At 23.1% G+C, this 18,981-nt stretch overlaps 2 protein-coding genes and 2 long non-coding RNA genes across 9 annotated transcripts in view; 2 read left to right on the top strand and 2 right to left on the bottom strand.

Annotated features, from left to right (window-relative positions):
* Positions 1-9,179, top strand: part of LOC102670579 (PDZ and LIM domain protein Zasp-like) — a 14,942-nt gene extending 5,763 nt beyond the window's left edge. Inside the window, exons 3-9 of one of the 4 annotated variants that reach the window (XM_031512082.1) lie at positions 1,781-1,881; positions 2,559-2,704; positions 3,391-3,486; positions 5,064-5,143; positions 6,550-6,822; positions 7,401-7,511; positions 8,041-9,179. In XM_031512082.1, coding sequence (XP_031367942.1) covers positions 3,447-3,486; positions 5,064-5,143; positions 6,550-6,822; positions 7,401-7,511; positions 8,041-8,319 — 783 coding nt within the window. In that variant the 5' untranslated portion in view covers positions 1,781-1,881; positions 2,559-2,704; positions 3,391-3,446 and the 3' untranslated portion in view covers positions 8,320-9,179. Of the gene's footprint in view, positions 1-852; positions 1,079-1,780; positions 1,882-2,558; positions 2,705-3,390; positions 3,487-5,063; positions 5,144-6,549; positions 6,823-7,400; positions 7,512-8,040 lie in introns of those variants that run through there. The other 3 variants (XM_006618992.2, XM_006618990.2, XM_006618993.2) reach the window with 3 other exon arrangements.
* The window catches only part of LOC116186026, a 16,151-nt gene extending 4,096 nt beyond the window's left edge, over positions 1-12,055 (top strand). Inside the window, exon 3 of the long non-coding RNA XR_004150945.1 lies at positions 12,043-12,055. This is a non-coding gene — a long non-coding RNA (uncharacterized LOC116186026). The remainder of the gene's footprint in view (positions 1-12,042) is intronic.
* On the bottom strand, positions 960-6,714 carry LOC116186025. Its single transcript, XR_004150944.1, has 2 exons — positions 6,511-6,714; positions 960-1,115 (listed from the first exon to the last, which is right to left on the bottom strand). It is a non-coding gene; the product is annotated as an uncharacterized LOC116186025 (long non-coding RNA).
* On the bottom strand, positions 10,036-16,227 carry LOC102680302 (probable E3 ubiquitin-protein ligase HERC4). 3 transcript variants are annotated; one of them, XM_006618976.2, is made up of 18 exons: positions 16,071-16,227; positions 14,687-14,876; positions 14,477-14,587; positions 14,291-14,413; positions 13,900-14,175; positions 13,678-13,829; positions 13,461-13,577; positions 13,116-13,382; positions 12,820-12,947; positions 12,488-12,656; positions 12,097-12,396; positions 11,838-12,023; positions 11,615-11,698; positions 11,365-11,547; positions 10,978-11,288; positions 10,677-10,826; positions 10,254-10,593; positions 10,036-10,188 (listed from the first exon to the last, which is right to left on the bottom strand). In XM_006618976.2, exons 2-18 carry the CDS (start codon positions 14,799-14,801, stop codon positions 10,036-10,038), a joined length of 3,165 nt encoding a protein of 1,054 aa, XP_006619039.1. In that variant the 5' UTR covers positions 14,802-14,876; positions 16,071-16,227. The 3 variants fall into 3 exon arrangements, with proteins under 3 accessions (XP_006619039.1, XP_031367941.1, XP_031367940.1); XM_031512081.1 differs by lacking the exon at positions 16,071-16,227 and adding an exon at positions 15,824-15,996; XM_031512080.1 differs by lacking the exon at positions 16,071-16,227 and adding an exon at positions 15,421-15,606.
* Between the last annotated feature and the right edge of the window lie 2,754 nt (positions 16,228-18,981).

Raw genomic sequence — 18,981 nt, 5'->3', positions numbered from 1 at the left:
TATATATATATATTATAATATAATTATATTTTACATTTAAGAATTGTAATATTAAATATTAACGTAAATTTTATTTTCATAAATTCAATTTATTTATATTATTAAGTTTTTTTTTTTCATTTCTTAGAAAATTTTCTAATTTTGTTTTAAAAAGATAATTGTACTAAAAAGAATTCACAATTTTATAATAATAAAAAGAAACTTTTTGAATAATATCAAATAAAAATAATTCTTTTTTCGCAAAAATCATTCAAGTACGTATATCATTAAAACAGAATTTGTATTAAAATCTAATCTAATTCTTTTAATTTTTTTATTTTTATAATTTTTTTTTCTTGAACATACATACCTTCTCTCCCCCCCCCCTCTCTTTATCAAAATCTAATACAATTTGTTCAATTAATTATCAATTAATTAAAAAATATATTTATGTAGATATGTATTTATGTAGATATAAATTGAATACATTCTTACTTGAATTTTGAAATTTTTTAAGAAACATTTTTAAAAAATATTATTTTAAAATTATTTTTTTAAAGTTACTTAAAAATTAATTTATTTTTAAAATAATATAAATATTTCATGAAGTATATATAATTATTTTCAAAATATTATTTGAAAACTTTCTGTTCCATTATATTATATTATATAAATTCGGAAGTTTGAGTTTAAGAATCAATAGTAAAACTTATTGAGAGAAGCGATTGATATCTGCGACCACTTTGCATCAATGAAAATAGAGGCTGCATCTGATCATTATATATCGTTCGATGGATTTATATCGATTTTCCATCAGTGTGGATGCTGACCGGTTGCAGGTCGATGAATCAGCCTTCTCGTCGTCATTGGCGCGCGAATCGTTATTTTCAGAGGTCCGAATCACACGAGTTAGAAATAAACCCCTCTCAGAGCCTATAGCTATTGCGCAAAATCCACGAACACTGTCGTACTTGACTTAGTTTTGCGTTTGGTGGCCTCGGGGTGTACCGTTCACCACCGGTTTTCGCGTATCAGTTATACGACTTCCCTTCGGTATCGTGCGCCCTTCCCTCGTAACGAAGATGCTCGCTCAGACCAGGTGATCATCCTACATTTCATTCTTTACGATCGCATCTCTATAAAAAGAGTGTTACTAGTCAACAATTTTCATTTATCATTTTATAGTTACTAGAAAAAAGTTTGTGTTACAGTTAGTATTAACGTTATTTTATTTGATATTTGTAATATATTAGCGAATCATTTACTTGCTTTGCTCTTTCGATAAATTTCTTGATTTCAATTTGTAATATTTTTCTTATGGAAAATGTGTAATTTTGTTTAAACAAAAAAATAATTGATTGAATAGAAAAAAAAAATCGATGTAATGCTCTTAATATAACGATTGTTATATTAATAATTGATTCAATTTTTATTTCTAATATTATTGTAAATCATTATGTGAAATGTACATCTATTTTTATAATATCTATATAATACATGTAAATATCAAAATTTTGAACTGCATGAGATTTCAAAAATTTTAAATTTTTATTATCCTTTTATTAAAAGATAAAAATGAATTTATTTTGCTAAAACAAAATAATATTTATAATTAAATTTTATAATAAAAAAAAGAAAAAAGAAATATAGAGAATAGAGAGAATTTTATAATACAATAGAAATTATATTGTTAGAATATAATATAATCAAATGGAAAGTATAATTATAAAAACTTTATAATATTAATAATAATCATTCATGTTATTATTTATAATAACTCATGTTTTTGTGGATTTTTCAGAATTGATTTCAATCAGCTCGCAAAACCAGCAAATTTACAAAATAGTGCGGTTCTACGAATGCTCGAAGAAGAAGAGGCTAGGCAACGAGCTGGTCAAGCTGGTAAATAAATAAAAATCGTTCAATTTTTTTCAGATAAATCGTTTCTTGCTATTGAATGAATTTTTATAATATGTAATATCTATCTTTTAAATAAATAAGCAAATATAAAATAATAAACCGGTAAATAATATTATATAAGTTTAGAGAAACGTCTATTATTCAGTGCAGTGAACTTTCGTAACAAGAAAGTGTAATTATTTTAAATTTATCTTAATAAACGATTTCAAATTCTTTAAAAATAATGAAAAATTTATAGCTATATATGTACAATAAATAAATTCCACAATTTTAAAATATTTTTTAAGAATCTAATTAATTTGATATTAATTCAATGATTCTCTAAATTATCCATTTAATTCTTCAAAAATATTACTGCATCAATATTGACTTAAGATACAAGTGTTCTTCTATCGTTTCACATATTTGGCGAGAAGTCAAAATTAAGACACAAGAAAATATTTTTTTGGTCAGATCGAAGTAAAAACTTAAATATTTTATTAATTCGTATCACTCTGTGAAAGATACATTTACAAATAAAAGACACTTAGACAAATTAGATTTTTTAATGAATTTTTCTCGTTTAAAAATAATATGATTTATTCGCAAGAAACGATTTTAAATTTTAACTGTTACGAAAAGACGACGTATGCATTGTATAAAAGAAAATTAATCAAAAGATTTCAGCCACTGAAGCACGAAGTCGCGCATTAACCTAAATGAAGAAGACTAACAAGAAGCGAATCTTATGCTGCAAGCTGTTAATCATGAGCCAGGGAGACTAATATCACTTTCAGTCAAGCCAGTTTAACGTATCTACGGAGAGGTGAACACTAACAATATCACTTGCACGAAAAGCTTTGAAAGATCCTTTCTTAGATTTTGCTTTCTATCCCTGCTTGATAATTTGATCATAGTATCATATCGCGTTGATCCAAATTTAATAACAAATAAGGATATGATCATTCTGTGTTAATTTTGAATGATGGTTCTTTTTGCTCTTTTAATAGCAAAAAGAATTTCATTTAATTATCATAATTATTTTCATGATTAAAAAAAGTTAAATTCCTTTTCTTTCTTCTAATAACATTTAATAATCTCTATAAAATGTTTTAAAATCAATATATATGTGATCTCTAAACTCATAAATATTAATTTTTGCATTTAAATATATTAAAATAAAGATATATTTTTTTTTTGTTCTTTTAAAATAAAATTTTTAAATTTAATAGAAAAATATATTAAATATTTTAATATACAAAGTTAAACTATCATTATTTTCTTATTATTTAAATCTTTGATATTTAAAATGTTAAAAAACTTAATACCAATACAACAAAATATCTTGATCTTTGATTAATATATTTGGATAACAACATATGATATGATTATTAATAGAAAATAAGATATCATTCTTTAAATATAGTTAAATAGTTAAACGAAGTGTCATTCTTTAAAACTGATACTCGTTAAATTTATAACATCACTTCACTTCTTTATACTAATCCCCAGGTATTGGCCAGTTACCAAAAATTCACCAAAATCGGTGGTTAGAATGATCTGCGATAATGAAAGGTATAGGTGACTTCGGGATAGCATCAGTTGTTGGCGAGTATTCGTTTTGGCAATGTCGTTTCCTTCTTCTTTGATTTCTTCTTTGTATTTGACTAAATGAATTTCTTGTAGAAAAACGTGTAATTCTTGTAGAATAACGGTACGTTTTGTGAAGAATATTTGTTCCAATTGCTAGTTGCCAGTGAAAGTTTAATATGTAATGTTCGGCGTGTGTATATGATTTATAAATCATGATTTCGTATGAGTGATGCAATTTTTGTGGTTTTATTGTGTCAGGAATTTAGCATATTATAAACTGTGATTTGTGCAATGTTCATTGAGTGCGCGAGAAATTGCATTTTTACAATTTTTTTTAACATATTACATATACAAGTAATTATATTTCAGACTATTTTGAAATAAAAATAATATGAAAAGAATTGATATTTTTTATTAACAAAAGTTTATTTTATAAAGTTTGTATTAAAACTTTATATACATACAAGTCTTTATATGTATGTATTTGTTTTATGAAAATACACGAAACTTTTAGATTAAAGTTTCTAGAAATTAGTATAACAACTTAATATTAGTTCAAGTGTGATACAATACAGAGATATTATATACATTTAAAATATAATAGTTTTTATTAAAATTATATTCATATAGAAATAAATTATATTTTTGAATTTTATAAAGATTTATACACAAAAAGACAATTATAAAATTGAAAATTAAACAAATTTTTTATTATATTTACAATTAGTTTTTTAATAGAATTTCAATTAAAATTGCTTTATCGTATTGAAATAAATAATATATTTAAAATATTTAATATATTAAATATTTATAATGTGTTATCCAAAATTTTAAAATTTTATAATCTATCAATGCCATATTATTGAAATATATACAAAATGGAGACAAGGATCTTTTAACGTGTTAATCATCTATTGAAATCTTAAATTATTTAAATATATAAGAGACTCATTAATAACAAATTAATTTCTATTCCTTAAAATATATTTTTGTATTCGTGTTTTTGATATTTAATATTCAAGGCTCCAAAACCAAAGATCCTAAGAATATTACAAGGTCAAGACGAAATTGTGAAAATTCTTCGGTAATAATCGCGCAAATATAAACTTGGCCGGTATCACATTGCGGTATAGAATAATAATTCGTTTTATTGACGCAATAACTACTCTTTTCCACGGTTCTTTTTATCAAACACGAGGAATGAAATTTGATCCAACATTTCTAGCCAAGTGCGACGATATAAATATGAGATACGATGAAAAGTAATTGAGAAAAGTTGATGAGAATTTGTATCGAATTTATTATCGATATAATTAACAAGAATTTATTATATAATATATAAAATATAATATAATAAATTATTTAATTTACTTTTAAAATTGACATATTATATATTATAACAGACACATTCGTAAAAATATTAAAAAAAAGTAAATTATATATATGAATATAAATACATTGCTTTCTTGTGCACATTTTTGTAACTAATATAAAATTCACAATATATATCTATATATATTGATTTAATGAATTTTTCAATTTGTGTATTATAATAACGATTATTTGATAAAAGTTATTTGAATTATTTTCAGGTCTCAAGCGCGTAGCTTGGCCACCACCTCCGGAAGATCAAGATTTCGACTTTGTAGAGCAAGGACCTATACAAGCGAAGGTAAATTTTACAATTTTTAAAAATCGTATTGAAATATAGATACATATGCTTAATAATACTAAATAGAATGATTACGTACATCTGTTTATAATATGAATTATATCCTTAAATCATAATTATCGAATTTTGTAGAATTTTTAAACGCGATTTCAATTCAACTTTTTGTCGATGTTTATTGTAATGAATGCGATTAGATTTCTGCATTTTTGTCCGAATTACGTGTGATATTTGTCTTATTTTTTTTTTTTTACATTTTTTTTTTTGTTGTTTATTCGTATATCTGTTATGCAAATGTTCCCTTTTTTTTCTTTCTTTTTTCTTAATGAATACATGTATGTACATATTTCCTTTCGTGCTTGCTGTGAAATCGTAATTAGATAAATCTAGAACGATACTGTGAAATCATTGATTTCAAGAAATTTAAAATTTATCTATAAAAATGTAAATTTTAAACAATAAATAATATTATATAAATACATATAACTCGGGTTTGAATTGGATTGAAAAGGATATCTTTGAAGTAATGAAATATATATTCTAATTATTTTAAATATTTAAAAATATTTAATAAAATCTTATATTAAATTAAATAATTTAATTATTTAAATTCTTTGTATGCGACATTTTTACTGCTATATAAAATTAAAGTTTAAATAAAATTAAAAATAATAATGTGAAAAACATTACTTATAAAATATTGAAAAAATTAGTATTTAAGATGTAAAAATTAATAGAAACAGAACATAGTAGATATTAATGAAAATAAAATTTATTTATTTTGTATTATGTATGATTTATTAAATAAATTATTGATAAAATATATTTTTTAATGCAATAACAACATCATAAAACAAACATATAAAATTTAATAGAATTTATTCATAATTTTATAATCATTTTTAAAGATAAATAATGAAAATTACGAATATATATAAACAAGAAAATGGAAAATAGAAACAAGTTTTAAAATAACTTATTTATTATTTTTTATTTTTTATCTTTTTTCTTTTGTAAAAATAATATTTTATAGTTATCGCATAGCATTTCTCAAATACATTTAAATATTATTTCGAATCAACCGTGATCTTACACTGTGCAACTATATACAAATGTTTGAGAAACATAATACAGTCTCGTTCTAGGATTTCGTGCACGTTGCTGATTCGTACATCCGTAAAATATTAATACGTATTGTAAATGCACACTTTACGACGCGGTTGACTACACCACTGTGGTTGTCGAGGCGGATATCCCGAAATAATAAATTCCTCCAACGAAAAATCTTCGAATGTTTCGCACAAAACAATTCAAAAGGATGATCAAAAAGTAATCACTGTTCGACACAGAAATACCTACAAAATACCTACAAAAGCCTTTGTTTTTCCCTTTTATTCTCCCTTCGAAAGACCCGTGGAATCGGTGATCTCGCCTCGTACCAGAGCAGTCCCTCATCAGGTTCATCACCTCAGCCGCCCTCAACGATAGCTCGTTCCTCGACTCGGAGTGCTATACCATCCTCTCCATCCCCGGTTAGTCCTGGTGGAACACTGCGACAACCGTCATATTTCCAATCAACGCCAAAGGGTTGGCATCCGGTTACACCACCGGCAACTTCACCGCAACAATCGATTCAACCAAATTGGTACAATCAACAGCAACAACAGAATCAGCAATTTCAAGTAAGTAATCGAAACATAGATGTCGACTTATGTCAAAATATATATTGATATATATTGTATATTAATAATTGAAATAAATGTGAAAGAACGAAATGAAAATGTGGGATAAAATTTTCTTTTATTAAACTTCGTTTTTTATAAAAATAATAAAATATTTCATAAATGATATCATCATTTAAAAATAAGATTATATAAAAATTAATTATATAAATTAAAAGTGGTATGTTAAAAAAATTTTCTTTTATTAAACTTCTATTAAACTACAAATAGAGAAAGAAAAAAAATGAATATAATAAAAATTATAAATATAAGATTAAACTTATTAAAATGATTTTAATTTTAAAAAGTCGACACCTATGTACAATTGATAAATTCAACAGGTGGCTTCAAAGAAGATATGCGCGAAGGAACTTATTAACACCTTTCTCCTCTACTCTGGAAACAAACGTGTAGTCAACGGCTGTTAATTTCAAAATGTATCTCTTTCAGATATTTAATACATTGATCTGTCATGATTTGTTATATTACAATTATATATAATTTATAGGATTAATCTGATCGCATATTACTAATTGCAGCAGCACTCTCAAGATTATACTTCTCTACGATCGATACAAAATCAAGCTCCTACGACATTTGAAGCACCACCATCCACAATCATACTTCGCCCAGAGCCTCCAATTTCACAGGTATAATATTATACGAATATTATATGTATTTCTAATTTTTCTGTATGAAAGAGAACAAAAGAATAATCATTTTATAAAAAATATCTTTTAGATTAAAAATTCTTTTTTATTACTAATTGTATACAAGAAAAACATTTGATAAATATATTTCGCTATTAATTTTATTTATTTAAAAAACTTTGTTTCATTATTAATATTATTCATTCGAGTTATCGAAATTTAATGGGATATTAATCCTGATTTTAAAAATTGGTAATAGTAAACGTAATTAATTTTTTAATAATGTAATGAAATTATAAAAAATTCAAAAGATGATTTAAAAAATAATCATATATCTTATTCTTTATTGATTATATTATATTAATAATTATATTATAATTATATTAATAATCATTTTTTTTATCAATTATTTATATTTTATATAGAGTGTTCGAAATGGAAAAAATAATTTAAAGTGTGATATTTTAAAAATTAAAACAATATATAGTTATGATAATATACATTTATAAATAATTTAATATTATTTTAGGCACCAGCGCCAGTTTATCAAGCACAACCTGCTGCAACTAAGGCTCCCATAAGTGGAAATATGAGAGGAGATCTGAAGTGGCCGCCACCATCAGTTAAAGCTCAAACAGAAGCTGAAAACAGAGCTAGAATGGAATTGGCAAAAGGTCCTGCTTTTAGGCCTCGTAGGGTGCAGAAGGATTATTCCGGATTTTTCGCTCAACATGCTTTGAATAATACATATCCAGGTTATCGAGCTCCACCAGGCACTCAATATTTTACTCCTTCTTATCATCATTAGCAAATTTATTCAAAAATTATTTACTTTTCTCGTAATTTTATCCTGAGCTCGATTTTTATAACTTTTGCGAGAACCATGATGCATATTTTATTCGAATGCTGCAAAAATTCTTTTAAATTTTAAACAAAAAAATAAAATCACTCAGGATCATTCTCATTGAATTTCGAAATTTGTGCATTGAAAAAAAGAACCAAAAATATAAATATAAATATAAATATAAAAATAATTCAATGTTTGGTTAATATATATGTTTCGATTTATTTTTTTATATATAAGACTTAGAACTGTACACGTATAACTTATACGTGTTTTGCTCTTCCAGTTCTTAGTTTAAAATAATAGAATTTTCGCAAGATATACAAAAGGTTCTTAAAATGTATTCTTAAAATGTATCCAAATTTCGAATTTCAATATATTTTGTATATATTGAGACTGATGGAACATTGGCTTTTTATTGCCATGACTTATACTCTCATATTTGAACAATAACTGAAAATAACAATAATATATATTTTAAAAATATTTATCATATTCTTTTCCGTCTTTCTCTTTTAAATATGAATAAAAATTAATGCTTTCAGCAGTACACTGTTATTTTCCATAAAATAATCACAATTAAGTCAAATACGTATTTCTATAGAATATTATCATTGATAAAAAATCTTTTAATTCAGATTTCGACGACTAACGAACTCAATATTAGAATAAATCGAATAAAATACGAAAAATATTAATGAATAAATCATTAATATCGAAAATATTTGAAAAGAAATTGACCATGTGTCTATTAAACGAATAACGAAACTTTTTAATAATGTAATATATCGATGTGTATAAATAAAAGATATTTACAAATAACATTATTAAATATAATTTTTCTTTTTTTAATAAAATTTATTTCAAGATATAACATGAATATAAGATAAAATTTTTTTATTTCACAAATATGTTTTTGTTATATTGGTTTTGCTTTGTCAAATGTGTTTATTTACTAACAATGTATAAATTGTTTTATACAATTTATAGAATGACATCCAGTTTTGGAATAAATCATATTTTTATTTATTTATTATGTTTATTCTAAAGTAAAGCAATAAATTATTTAAATAAATTTTAATAATAATTTTCATTTTTTTATAATTTAAATAAGCTTTTGTCATGTACAGTAGAATAACTTCTTAACACTGTTGTGCAAGTTTTTTTTATCAAATAATTAGTACAATTAAAATAATTTAATTGTATTTTTAATTTTTAAAAATTAAACTATTAACAAATATTTTTTACATATTTACTAATAATTTTCCCTGAGTTCATCTCTTTTTTGAAATCTAAATATAATATAATAATTTTAAATACTATTTTATTTAAAATAAAGCATTAATAAAATTATAAAATTAAAAATTTAGTAAATCCTATTTGAATAATATTTAAATAACATAATATAACATTTGCATGTTATTTTTTGAACCAGTTGCTTACATTTTGAAATATATATCTATTCCTTGTACAATCATGATTACAAAATATTATTAATTAGATTTAGATTAAATAAATTGTAGAAAAATAGAATAACAATAATGTAAATTTTTCTATTTAACCACTCAGATATATAGCCTCTAAAAAAAGATATAGAATGATTTATAATTTTTCAATATAAATAAAATTTCAATTTAAGCCTGAGATAAAGTTATATATGGCATGATTACAATAGTAAGTTTATACTAATGAAAAGCCATGAGTTTGTTGAATTGCTTGTAATAATTTATATCGTAATCTTTCTCGAGTTTGATATCGAGGAAGATCAAGTAAATTAAAACATGTATGAGCAACAGGTAATAAACGTTCATCATTCATTGGTTGTATTGTAATCTAAAATAAAAAATATTATAATACTACATTAAACAATATGAAATGAAACATACGAAACAACTTACTTTGATTGCTTTCATGCCTTGTATAGGTATTCTATCACTTCCTGTTAAAAATAGTAAGAATTTTTTCTTTTCTTCCAACGGAAGTTCACGAAATACTTGCCAAAATAATACAATAGTAGGATTATCTTTTGTATATCCTTCTTTATATGCTGCATTCTTTTCTAACTCTTCCCAATCATAATCTTCATTTCCTACTACTACAGCCATAAGTTCATAACTATGAAATAATTCCAATACACGACCGCCGCAAACTTTATGAAAACCTTTATAAAATGCTTGAAAATGAAGATCTACAGATTTATTTAATGTATAATCTACGTATAAATCAACAAATTGTTTTCTGTAAACAAAAATAATTTCATTAAAATATAAAATTTAAAATAAGAACATAAAACAAAGAATTAAAAAAAAAAATATGCATACTTATTTTTCCATGTAACAGGAACTTTACTACCATCAGGTATGAGTTCATATATTTTCTTTTCACCAAATACTTCTCTAACTATTTCAAAATGTAAACCAAAAACTTCTTCAAAATCTGCTTCTTCATAATCTAATATATTTTGCATACTTCTAAAATAATATTAATTATATTGAATGATTATTAAAAATATTATATATTATAACAAAATTTATTTTATAAATTTATTTTAAATTAAGAAAGAAAGATATAATAAAGTATAAAATATAATATAAAGATATTTATGATTAAAATATAATTTACTTGGCAAGTACTGGTGACATATCTTTCATATCAATTAAACCAACTGGTTCATGTAACAATTTCTTATATAAAGCTAATGGAAATGGCAAATCAATAATAATAAAATTATAGATAACTAGTCCACAAAGAATTCCAATTAAAAAATACATATTTTCATCTTCAAGTGAATCTTCACTAAACCATATAATTCTAGTTTCTTCATATTGTTTAAACATGCCATATTTAGGATCTAAAATTTCCCTTAGTAATAGCATAAAGAATTCTTTTTTAACTCCACCTGCATCTTCTGCTTCTTCACCATGAAATTTTACCTTTATAAATTAACTTTATGAGTTGTGTTTTACAAATAAAATATTTAATGGAATAAAATTATGTACTAATACTCACTCGAAGAGGCTTTTTTAAATCACTAGAATTATATTGTGACAATTCTCGCAAAGTATCAGCAACAATATTTTCCCGCGAAACATTCAATATTACAAATTGATTATGATGTGGTATAGAAAATGGATCAAAAAACATTTGATTCATTACAGCTAGAGTTGCTGCCTCATTCATTGCTGATTGCATCTAATATAGATAAGCAAATTTAATATAAAAAATATATAAATTTATTTAATATAAATTTCTATTTTACCTGAATAGCTTGATCTGTTTCAAGAAGTATAATTTTAGCATTTGCATCAAGAAGAAAAGGATAATTACAGAATACTTTTTGACACTGAAAAAAAATTGTAATTGTGTAAATAAATTATAAATATTTGATTAAAAGAATTTTTAGAAGATTGCATCAAAAGTTTAATAAGAAAATATTATAATAAAAAATTAAGAAAATTAAGAAAATTATATGCATAACGTACAGAAAAAGATTCTTTTTCTGAAATCCATTTTATATAATCAGTTCTTATATCTATAAGTTCTATTAATTCTGGTAAATGAAATGTAGAATAAGGTACTTTATTGCCTTCATCGCCTTCGTTATTCAATTTATTTAATAAATGTAAAGAATCTAAGATAACTTGCAATGTCACATCCCATGATACAGCCTATATAAAGATTTTTAAGATATATTAATTATTTATTTTTATAATAATAAAATAAATAACTCTTGAATATTACCTTATTTGATTTAAATTGTTTTACATAATGTAAAACGACTGATTTATGAACTCTAACTAATCTCTCAAAATAATGGGGTGGTGTCTTAAGCCACCAACTTGTAACAGTTTTAAGAATCTCTGGCTTTAACGCTAAAACAGCTTTGCAGAATGGTTTATGCAATGAATTACAATTAAGAGGATTTACAAAACCATGATATAAAGGTAATATTAAATAGATTCTTAAAGATTCCGTACAAATTATTTTAGATGATAAATTAACAAAAGAAGGAATCAAACTGTCTGTTATGCAAGTAAATATCTGAGAAAAGAATAATAAATTTGTTGTAATTTCAAACATAATAATATTTCATAAAATCTATATTTCTTATACCAATTCTATATTTATATACCAATTCTTGAATTGTTTTGTTATCCAACTCTCTAATAATTCCAAATAATCTACTAGCTTGATCAAGATCCACCCCATGATGCTTACTTGAACATCCATAATGAGCATCATTTTTAAGTAAGAATGATCCAGTTATACAGGACAAACTTTTAAATACAGTTTCTAAATATCTATAAGTATATTAATTCATAAAATTTATAATTTATATTACTATTTGTATATAAAAAAAAGCAAAATCATAATTTTTTATTATCAGTTGAAAAAAGAAATTTAAAAAAATTCAATAAATTCTACACATCTAAAATAGCTTTAAGTACTAACTTTTCTACTCACGTCATAAGTTCATGATCAATAGATGAATTTGGCGGAACTCGTTGACATGCCATTAGTTGATCTTCAATTATTGTAAGAATTTGAGAAGTGCTTTCTAGTATTCTACAGTCATCTGGTTTTACAATATCCTGAAAGCAATTGAATATATATATATGTATATATATGTATATATGTATATATATATGTATATATATACATATATATATACACACACACGCATACACATACACACTACTATCATTAATAAATTACATTCATATGTATTTTATTATTTCTAATTGTAAGAAAATATTTACATTCTGTGAAATTACTGTGGCAAAACAATGATCTCCACCAGTGAAAATATGTTTAACAACATAACCAATTGTACGAGAATTGAATTGCTTATTAACGTCTATTATTGTTGAACCATTTGGTGCAATCCATGGACCATGTACTACTTGTGGAGTTGTTACACTTCGAGTTGAATGATTACCTAATTGTCCTGCACCACCTAAACCCCATGCATAAACTCTACCTCTTGATGGTACTAATGCCAAAGTATGTCTTTTACCACATGAAATCTTAAAATTAAATTGAATAATATAAACATATTATATTAATAGATACAAGATATAAAACTATTTTTTTGTATAACATACTTGTGTAACTGTGCTACCCATAAGTTCCATCACTTGACGAGGTAAAATTTCATTACTATTGCTTCCATGTCCTAATTGACCATACATTCCAGCACCACATGTAAATACTCCACCATCCTAATTTAAATGTTAAATGATATTATTAATATTATTAATAATATTATATTTTCAACAATAATATTGATAAAATTATTTTTCAACAACTGAAAACACTTACTACTGTTAAAAATACAGAAAATTCTTCTCCACAAGCTGCATAACATATTTTTGCATTTTGTAATGTTTGTAACTGACATGGTAAATTTCTATCTTGTGTGTCATTTAATCCTAATTGACCAAATGTATTTTTTCCCCATCCAAATACAGCTCCTATAGTAAAATTTAATTATTTTCATTATTATAAAAATGATTTTTTATATGTTTCATATCTTTATAATACCTGATTTTGATATAGCTATGCTATGATATCCTCCACAGGCAATAAAGGCAATAGGAATTCCAATAAAGGCACTGATAAATTTGGGCTTTATTTCATATTTAGTATCAGTACCTAAACCAAGCTGCCCTTCACTGTTAGAACCCCAACTATATAATTCTCCATTATTTGTTAATGCAAATGCATGTTTCATTCCACAAGCTATCTGTACCACTACACTTGTTCCTAAGGTTTTTACCATACGTGGTGAAGATTCCATAAAATTTTTAGAATTTAAACCTATAATAAAGTTAGTATAGTAAAGTTATAAAATATAAACATAAAAAAATAATAAATAGGAACTTTTAAATACAATATCTATAAATAACTTTTTAATATTTACAAATAATATTACCTAGTTGGCCTTCTGTATTAGATCCCCAACTAAATAATTGTCCCCATTCATTTATTGCTAAAGTATGATATGCTCCACAAGCTGCTTTTTTGAATACAAATGCATCCAATCCAGGTATCAATTCTAAATATAGAATTAATTCAATTTAATATAAATCTAATTTGATTATTTATATTTTTTACTTACGTAATCTTTTTCTTCCTTTTTCATGACCAAGTTGTCCATAATCATTATTCCCACATGAATATATTTCACCAATTTGAGTAATAACTACTGTATAATTTTCACCACATGCAACTATAAAGAAAAATTATTTAAAAATAAATAATAATATATATATATATATATAATAAAATATAAATAAATATAAATAAATATATGATTCTATAAATTTACTTTGCTGTATTTCTGCAGCTTTTTTAAAATCAAGTTCACGGGGAATCAAAATATTTTCATCTTCTATACCACCCAAACCTAATTCCCCATGTATAGTACTACCCCAACAAAACATATCTTTTTTTTTATGTAAAGGATCCACTGCTATAACAGGCTCGCTGGCCAAACGTCGCTTTTTATTCCAGTTTGCCTACACAAATAATAATATAAAATAGATTTCTTTTTTTATTTAATATTTGTATTTTTTATATATATTACAATCTATGTAAATAATAAATAATAAATAATAAATAATTATTTATATATATTCTTTTTATACTCAAAAGATAATTTTTTCAATTATTTTAATATCTTATTAAACTAATTTTTTTATATTATATAATTAATAAAAATTTCATTATAATATTATGTATAATAATTAAACCAAAATTAAATAAATTATATTATGATTAAATCAATTATCTTTTATTATTACGTATTATATTATTATATGTAATAGAAATTATATTATTTACATTATATGCTATAATTTATTTTATTTTATTCATACATAATATGAAATATAGAAATATAGAAATTTAAAAAAAAAATGAAACTGAATTTGATAAATTCAAAATAAATGATATGCATGCTTATATATACATACTTTTTGTAATATTATATTGCAAATAATAAAAAAGTAATAATTAATGTTTATGATAATATTTGGGAGAAAACAGATATCAGTAACTAACCATATTTTTCTATTTCTCTCATACTGAAAGCATCAGAAGTGTGGATGGGATATGCTATTTATGAAAAACATGTGGTACATCCTAAAAATAACACATTCTCTTTTAAATTCTCTTATTTTTTCTTATTTAAAACTTTAAATACACAATATTTATAATAAAAACATTATTTTGATATTATCATATTTCTTTAAAAAAGATATATGTCATTATCATCATTTAAAATTTTGTTTTGATTTAGAGTAAAAAGATGAATAAAATTAAATTATATATAAAATTCAATTTAGAGATAAATATTTCAATTTATCGTCTTTAACTGAAATCTGAAAAAATTTAATTTGCATTAAAGATGATTGTGCAAATATATATTAAGTTAAAATCAATATTACATTAAACTTTATTGTACCTGTTTTTCTTGTCATAAGCAGAATTTTATCAAATTAGGTTAAGAGAAATGAAAGATATTTGATATTAAATAGTTTAGATTATGATGGTATTTAATGGATTTAAAAAATAACAAATTAAAAATGAAGGAATGAACAAGAAAGTGAAATGCAGCAAATTTCACTTGTAAGTCAATAAGAATTTATTTTTATAGTAAAATGATATATCACTATTACAATTTTACTATCATAATTTTACCATTTACTTACATTTCTTGTGAATACAGTGTTTCAACACTTAAATATAAATACTAGAAACTTAGAATGTACTATAATTTACTTGTAAATGTAAAAAAAAAATCTTCATTCTTACGAACATTCATTACCATAAGATCACAATTTTAAGAATGACAAAATTTGACATACAATATCAAAACAGAGCATTAAATTTATGAAATAATAATAAAATTTATATAAGAATATTCATTTGATATAAAAGAGATAATAAAGAATGAATAATGATATTTTTGGATTAATAAAAATACAAAAAAATATTTATATATTATATTTAAAAACAACAATTACATAGTAATTTTATATTTTTTACTTTACAAATATAAATGTATATAATTTAACATTAATTATTTTTATATAAATCATTTTTTATAAATATTAAAATAAAAGCAAATAAATTATAAAATTTTATATATACATGATAGAATTTATATTTATAAAATATTATAATTTAATTTTAAATATGAAGAATATATATATTCTTTCTGTTATGATCTAGTAAATTTTAATAAAAAAATTTAGAAATTGAAAAAATTATAATATATTAAAATTAAAAGTAAATAATTTAAAGAAAAATAAAATACAAATATTAAATGATAAATGATAAATGATAATATGATAAAATTATTAAAAAACTTAGGAAAAAAATATAATATATTCTTTGATTGTATTTAGTATTGAATTACTATTTTATAGTGGATTGTTTCATCTATCTTGTATACATAGTTCATGATTTATCCCTCCTTTTTAAGAAAATTAAGCGAGCGGGTGGGCAGGCGGCAGCCATATTATCAGTGAGGTGTCAGTATTGTCCGAACGTGACGAGATTTTTGGGTGTGGATCGTACAATTTCCTGTCATTTTCTTTAACGGGCATAGTGCAAGTGCAAGTGCCACTGGCCTACTGTGAATGTGTGGCACATGTATCGTAGAATTTATATCTCATAATCACAATAATGTAAGTTTTATATACTGAATTCTAATTCAGTATATTAAGTAGATTTTATATAAATTTTAGAATAGATTGTTTTTTAATTGTCTTCAAAATATCACATATTTTAATAATAGTATTTTTATAATAATAGATATATTTACTTTTAATTATTTTTTGAAAATTTTTTGCTTTTTGCTACTAATTATATATATAGGTTATTTCTTTAAATTATTTATCTGATAATAGCCTTGAATAATTTCTAATATGAATACATTTCTCATTCATGACTGACATTTCAATTTTACGTATTATATTTATATAATAGTTTTGCAAACATATTTGCCTTATAATTTTATTTATTGAAGGTGACATACCACATCCCAACCTTTTTTTCGTATGAAGGACCATGCAGTAAACACGTCATGAAAATAAAGATTCTGTAAATGTAGATAAATAATTATTCATTATAGAATAAAATATTCAAGTAATTCAATGTTGCAATTACCGATATAAATGCTATCATAGTTTCAATATAATATATACTTAATCTCATATATTGTTTAGCAATCATTTTTTCCGTTAAAGTAAAATGAGAATATAGAGATAGAATATAGAAGCTTACGTTTCTGTTAATCCTACGCATTTCTAGCTAACCTCAGCAATTAACTACTTTACACAATATATAAGTATGCAAAAGTTTTTTTCCTATAAATTTTTTTTTTATTAATTAATATTTTGGTATTTATTTAAAATTTGATTTGTATATTATATTAGTATACATATAAAATTATTTTAATTTTACGTAAATTATGACAAATGTATTTAATGTTTATGAAATAAAGGTATATAACCTTTGTATAAATTACTATTTACTATATATATTACTATAAATTACTATATATATATTACTAAAATTGTATATATTTTGCGTTAATGAGCAACCTTGAAAGTGATTTCATTTTTCACCATAATATTTTCCTTGTATTCATCATTTTATGTGAATGTTTTAATGTATGATATATAAGATTTTTATATTTTTAAAAAATTTTTTTTTCATACAAATATTTTAAATTTGATCATACACATTCAATTATTATTTTTTGTAAAATTACGCTTAAAGTTAAAATAAAAATATTAAATTTGTGCAATATTCACGAAAGCTGCTTTAACCATTCACATAAACAGAGATTTTGGGATGAGTATTTTGGACTTCGAACGCAGTAGTCGGAAATGGAAACTTTATTAATAGATACTTTCTATCTCTATGTTTCGTGAAAAGTTGAACATATACATCGTGCAGAGCTTTTTTACCGATATTAACAAAAAATTAGGAGATATCAATAGTTCAACGAACGTAGTAGTCCTAGATAAAAGGGGAATGCTAGACACAGTGCGCAGGCACTCCTTGCTGCGAGCGGATGTCGGTCACGCGGATTTACATTGTAACCTGTCTCTTCTTCCAATATGGAGACGTGTATGCAGTTCTGTGAATGTGCTACTTCTTTTTTTTGTTGACAAGGATTTTGCAGTAAATTCTAATTAACCAGTTGTGAAAATTTAATTTTTAGTAATGATTTTATTATTTTTTACTATTATCAATAATTGCCATTAATTTGCAAGTAGTTAAATATCTATTAAATATATATTTTATGTAAAAAATTTTATGTAAAAAATATTGTAAAAATATTATTGAAAATAATCATTTTATAAAAAAAATAAAAATAAATTTTAAAAACAATATTTAAAAAATATATAAAAATATTTGATATTTTCTCAAATATAGTATTTATAGTTTATAATATTTTGGAACATTTTTTTTTAGTTTTTTCAATTTTATTTTTTCTTGGTATTGATCTAATATTTTAGAATTTATTATTAATATATATTTTATTATATAATTACAATTAATTTTTGTTACAGATTGATTATATTTTCGTTGTTTGACACGAAAAAA

Source organism: Apis dorsata, unplaced genomic scaffold (assembly GCF_000469605.1).
Source record: "Apis dorsata unplaced genomic scaffold, Apis dorsata 1.3 scaffold_383, whole genome shotgun sequence".
Lineage (NCBI taxonomy): Eukaryota > Metazoa > Arthropoda > Insecta > Hymenoptera > Apidae > Apis > Apis dorsata.
This window is presented reverse-complemented; position numbering and strand designations above follow the sequence as displayed.

Excerpts from the sequence above, each read along its gene's own strand:
- LOC102680302 (XM_031512080.1), bottom strand. Across the intron at positions 12,657-12,819 it reads ATTGATCATGAACTTATGAC|ATATTTAGAAACTGTATTTA; the intron begins GTGAGTAGAAAA and ends ATATACTTATAG. Across the intron at positions 11,548-11,614 it reads AAACAGATCAAGCTATTCAG|ATGCAATCAGCAATGAATGA; the intron begins GTAAAATAGAAA and ends TATCTATATTAG.